Raw genomic sequence first — 5,426 nt, 5'->3', positions numbered from 1 at the left:
AATAAAAATCAGGCCATTATTGATCATTGATGATGACCACAATTTAAATTGCAGAGTGTAAATTTTTTTTGGATATCTATGGATAAAGACCTTCACTTGTCAAAAAAATACCTCAACATAAACCATGGTTAGGTTGATATATTAGTCTGCTAGCATTTTCTGTTACAATCTGTTACAACAAAACAATGGCACATTGTACCTACCATGTAGTAATATTAACTAATAAATTAGTCATAAACAACATTACATCTACTCAAGTTGGTTCTATCCATCAACACAAGGATCAAACCAACATTTGCAAGCATAAGATTATTTGATTACCACAAAATATGTACTGCTTAGTCTGGATCCCAAAACATTGTGAGCTCTTAGACACAATCATTTATAGCTTCAAAGGAAGTCAAAATGTTTAAAGCTAGTTTGGGCCCAAAGACTGTAAACACTGCCAATGACAGAGCAGAAAACATGAATTAAATTTCTTTTTATTATTCACAGTTTTGCTTGTAACAAAACGCTTGTAAAAAGACATCTCCAACTATTCATGTCTTCTTGCTTGAATAAGAATCAAAAGGAAAAATCTCCCTTAATCAAATGTAACTGCTAAATGATAAAGAGAATTGAAATAATTATTACAATAAAAAACAAAATGATTATACAATGTACACTCATGATTAGTGTACAATGGATTAAGCAAGAGTGGTAGAACATGGATTATTTGAGGGGGATTCAAAACTTAACATGAAAGCTCTGTTTATGTCATTCAGAGCGTTTCAAAGAATATATAGTTACAATGCAACTGTTTTTGGCGGAGCTTCAGTAGTAGCATTTTCTGTGTAATTTGCTTCCCCCCAATGCCATAACATGCTCTCCCAAAAGCAAAAACTTTCATTGCATATTTGCAAGCGTGGATCAGTAATATTCCGTTTCCAATGCTCATCAGGTAGTTTTGCTGCTTCAGCTTGTCTTCTATCCCATTCTAGGAAAGCCTTTTGCTTTGAACGTAGCAAACAAAACTGTTGTTGGCTCTCAGGCATTGAATCGTGTACTTTCCACCAACGAGCATGGGCAACATCACTGGCAAATTCTTGCAGGATCGGATTATTCCAATTACAATCAAAATCTCGGAAGCAGAGCCATGGTTTTAACCCTAGGTAGTGTAGAACATACAAGACTGGAGGATCAGCTCCAAAGAGATAGGTTTTGAGCTCCTTCTCATCTGCATCACTTGACCAGAAATGCTTCAAAAAATTCATATGTTTTGGCATGCGATGCCACCATGTGAATATTTCATTTAAATAACCTTGGTCACCCCCATTATACGATTCTATATCATTGATATGATCCATGAGCAACTGAAAGGTGCAATTAGATGGTTCAATGACCATTACACCAGAGTTGAAGAGTGTTGCATTATTCCCAGTTGCTGTGATTTCTGGCATACCAAAAAGAAAGTCTATGTTTCTAAGGATAAGCAAGTCTGCATCTATAAAAATAATCTTGTCATAATCTGTAAGCTGCCACAGTCGGAACTTACTGTAGTTCCACTCATTGTATGCTTCACGCTCAGCCTTTGGATTTCTAATTCTTTCAATTTGCCTCAATTTCCAACCTGCCATTTCAAGTCCCCGTCTGTGCTCAGCAATAATTGTCGCATCAACAAGTATTACTAAATCTCGTTTGGAACCTGTTAGACGAATACTCCGAGCAACAGCAATTGCTCCACAGACATAAAATTCAGCTGAATGCAATATTGTGGCATATGCTTCGCGCTTAGGGTTACCTGAATATGGTCGAACTGTAAACAAACAGACAAACAAGGCGAATTCAGTGTTCCAATAGATTTTAATGAAGAAATTAAAGTGAAAGTTGAAAAAGTCTTAAGTCCAACCTTTGGCTTTGAGAGGCACTGCAAGCTGACAGGATCCAACTGGGAGTTTCAGCTTGCTTTTCAGTATTGATGCATTGGGCTTGTAGAGCCATGTATCGTTTTCATGGCTTATGAGATCTTTACAAGTAAAAATGTTAGGAGAAGGCCACCATTCGGTTATGAGAAGCACATAGACCCCATGCCCTTTTGAAGACACAGCCAGATTTGCAGCTGCAAGCTGCAGATGTAGACGAGCAACATCTCTGGACCAGTTTTTCTCCCATTTTCTGCAAGGCAATTTAGCAGCAACTACATCTAGCTTAGTATTCTTAGGGACTTTGGGCAAATGCAGTTGGGGGCACTTGGGCACCTCAAATGCCTCATCCTCATCAATCCATTCTGGATATAAAGTTTCCCATTTCACATCTCTTCTTGCATAGTCAAATGTAAAGGTGATAAATTCTGAACCAGGGGCCAGCTGCTGCCACTTCTGCACTTCCTCCTCACCAAAATTCAGCAATCCCACCTTCAGCTCTTTTTCTAATTTATTCAAAGATGCCAAATATTTTGACACTTGTGACCAGTCAACCTCCTCTACTGCAACATAGCGCTCATCTATGAAATTTCTCTCCCACAGCCATCCTACCTCTCCAAACCTTGACCTGAATCAATCTATTGTTAAAATCATTAACCAAAAAAAGAAAAGACGATAAACACTTCTTTAATTTTTTAAATACAAATGTAAAATAAGTTTAGATCTACCTTGGCCTTAAGTGGCTTGAACTTGAGTCTACTGCAGGAGAACAAAGGAGGGTTACCAAGGTTCCACAAATAATCAAAATCAGCGCCAATCTCAGGTAAAACAATCTGAGATTTGAGTTCCTGTCAGGCCGGGGACTATGTGTTCCTTTTTCAGAATCTTTGGAGTGTCTTTGTGCTTGCGTTCTTCTGCTTGTTCCATCTTCTCTGTAAGATAAAACAATGCATTCATCTTCATCATCATTACAACAATTTATGTAGTAGTACGCAAAAGTGATAAATGAAATACAAATTGAAAATAGATTTGAACTGAAAAATCAAGTTCTTGAAGTTTTGGGGGATTAAATTTTAACTGCTATCATAAAAATAATTACCAACCATTTCAGTTTTAGCAACTACAAAGATATCTGATTCAGATTCACCATTGGCATTTGTCATCTAATAAACAATGATCCCACAAGGACAACAACCTTAGGTGTTGCATACTTTAAGACTCACAAGATGGCATTCTTCATTTGGAACATATATAGAATATACTGCAGAAAATCTCTCAAAGATCTCAGCAGAAGACCGATTGAACAGAAATCCATCTCAATGGAAATTTTGCAGTGATAAATTAAAAGACTGCATAAGACATATTTCTATTGGACAGATATTGAAATGGTTTTTCAATAAGAACAGAGTTCGTTTATCATTTTTTTTAAGTTCTTATCAATTTTGATGATTTGGCTGGCTGATTTGCAGGCCATAAATGACATAAAAAACTCTGGTGTCTTGGGAAACCGATTTAAGTGACTGTCCTCAACAATTGCGATTTGTTAACATTGCCATCATTGACCACAAGCACAGAAATTCAAATTGAATTGATCCTTTTATGCAGGGTAACGTTAATACACTAAATCATATCGTACTACGTATTCAACCTATGACAAGAGCAGATTGAAGGGTGGGGTATGTTCTCAAGATATTGGAGAAAAAGCTGACCAATTTATATGCACAACGATTGCTACCAATAATCTGCAAAATTTCATCTAAGTACACTCCAAAACCCCAAATCTATGCAGGACAGTATCCTTACACGACCAAATTAGATGATGCTATATTCCAACCTAGAAGATCAAGAGGCAAAAAAAATACCTCCAATGCTGAAGAAAATGTCGGCCGCTCTATTTGCCCAATGAGCATAAAGTTTACCCAAAACCTCATATTGTTCAGTCGCAACAAACTTATACTCTTACCATAAGATGCCATCATGGCATTTAGCTAACCCTATGGGGCAGGGCAGATCAAAGGGTCAAACGAATTTACATGATGCTAATGATAATAATATTCAATTACCATATCTAGGGCATGGCCATTAACAGATCAGATAAATTCGTTCCAGTGACACCCACAATCCTCAACTAGTGCACGGCTGAGGGCAACAACCCTAAATACACTATTTAGTGCAATGCACAATGGCCTGCAGGGTAGGAAAGATCAATGGTTTCAAAACTTCCAAGGGTATTCGAAGAAACGATAACCAAAAGATATGCCCAACGATTGCCCACTAACAGAATGGATATATTTGATCCAAATCCCATCTCGAAAAACTCAATCTATGAAGGCTAACCACATCGTCTCGTGCAATGAATCCTAACCAGAGGGAAGGGCAGATCAAAGGATCTGGCAAATTCAAGGCATGTTGAGAAAATGCTGATCATGCTACATAATATATACCCAGTGATAGGCTACTAACAGACTGGATAGTTTAATGCATATTCCACCCAAAAACACATTTGGACTAGACCATATGTTACAACGTATCCAACCTATGAAGAGGGTAGATCACATGAACTCCCAGAATAGCTGGAACAAATCCTGACTACTCTATAAACCCAACGGTTTACCCAAAAACAGCAAGGGCAAATTTCATCCAAATCCCACCCCAGAAAACCACAAAGTACAAAGCATCCTTATAACAGGTCATTAAAAATCAAACCTCAGAGCTGAAAAACTTACATTGGCCCTGCTTGGCGATGTCTAGGTTCCTGAGGAGTTGGGGGAGTTGGAGAAGGCCTCATTCTGCATCTGATCTCTTATTCCATTTTCTCCTCCCTCATCTCCACCACTATTATAGTCTCCTAGATTTGTTGCTGTAAGAACAAGCTACTCATGTCAAAAAGCATGAAATGTCCAAAAATAGGTAATCTTTGAAAGCAGGAGAAACAGGGAAATTGTCTATGGGTATGAATTAAAAATTAAATTAAATAAAACAGAAAGTTTTGTCTGATATTGATTGACAATGAAGGAACTATGAAAAGCAACAGAACACCAACCATGGTAGTTTTTGTTGCTACCGTATACCCACCGCTACGCATTAACTGTTGTCATACATAACTGCTATCCAGCAAAGCATTTCATGTGAACAACCACTGAGACTAAAAATGGCAAATGGGTCTCGCCATTAAACAAATTTCAAAGCATAATTAAGATGTAATTATGAGATAACTACGTGACAAAGTTGGTTTGTTTTGGTATGTTTGGTAAGCAGCTCCCAGTTAGGGTAGTCACGGGTATATCCAGCAATGTATACCTAGAATGTTTTCTTTTCATGTTTTTTTTGCTTTCAACATGCTTGCCATGTTCTTGCCTGAACTTCCTCAATGGGAGTTGTGTTTTATAAAATTCTACACGTGTAAGGAAATCTGTGACCTTCCCCAAAAGAGGGTGAAAATAAAATTAGAACTTGAATGTTGAGGAAATTATTGATATAATTTTTTAATGAAATGTTTGTTTTTTTTAAGTCATTATTGATAAA

General features: G+C 37.3%; 1 protein-coding gene across 2 annotated transcripts; it reads right to left on the bottom strand.

Moving 5' to 3' along the window:
• Nucleotides 1-608: 608 nt before the first annotated feature.
• Nucleotides 609-5,222, bottom strand: LOC131054617 (putative UDP-glucuronate:xylan alpha-glucuronosyltransferase 3). Of its 2 annotated transcripts, none has more exons than XM_057989161.2 (5): nt 4,945-5,222; nt 4,628-4,761; nt 2,630-2,833; nt 1,889-2,529; nt 609-1,795 (listed from the first exon to the last, which is right to left on the bottom strand). In XM_057989161.2, exons 2-5 carry the CDS (start codon nt 4,687-4,689, stop codon nt 786-788), a joined length of 1,917 nt encoding a protein of 638 aa, XP_057845144.2. In that variant the 5' UTR covers nt 4,690-4,761; nt 4,945-5,222; the 3' UTR covers nt 609-785. The 2 variants fall into 2 exon arrangements, with proteins under 2 accessions (XP_057845144.2, XP_057845145.2); XM_057989162.2 differs by having other exon boundaries at nt 4,977-5,222.
• Between the last annotated feature and the right edge of the window lie 204 nt (nt 5,223-5,426).

The sequence above is a fragment of the Cryptomeria japonica genome, chromosome 5 (assembly GCF_030272615.1).
Source record: "Cryptomeria japonica chromosome 5, Sugi_1.0, whole genome shotgun sequence".
NCBI classification, from domain to species: domain Eukaryota; kingdom Viridiplantae; phylum Streptophyta; class Pinopsida; order Cupressales; family Cupressaceae; genus Cryptomeria; species Cryptomeria japonica.
This window is presented reverse-complemented; position numbering and strand designations above follow the sequence as displayed.

Coding starts and splice junctions, on each gene's coding strand:
- LOC131054617 (XM_057989161.2), bottom strand. CDS start 4,689: ATGAGGCCTTCTCCAACTCCCCCAACTCCTCAGGAACCTAGACATCGC. Junction 2,530..2,629: donor TCAAGCCACTTAAGGCCAAG/GTAGATCTAAAC, acceptor AGATTGATTCAG/GTCAAGGTTTGGAGAGGTAG. Junction 1,796..1,888: donor AGTGCCTCTCAAAGCCAAAG/GTTGGACTTAAG, acceptor GTTTGTTTACAG/TTCGACCATATTCAGGTAAC.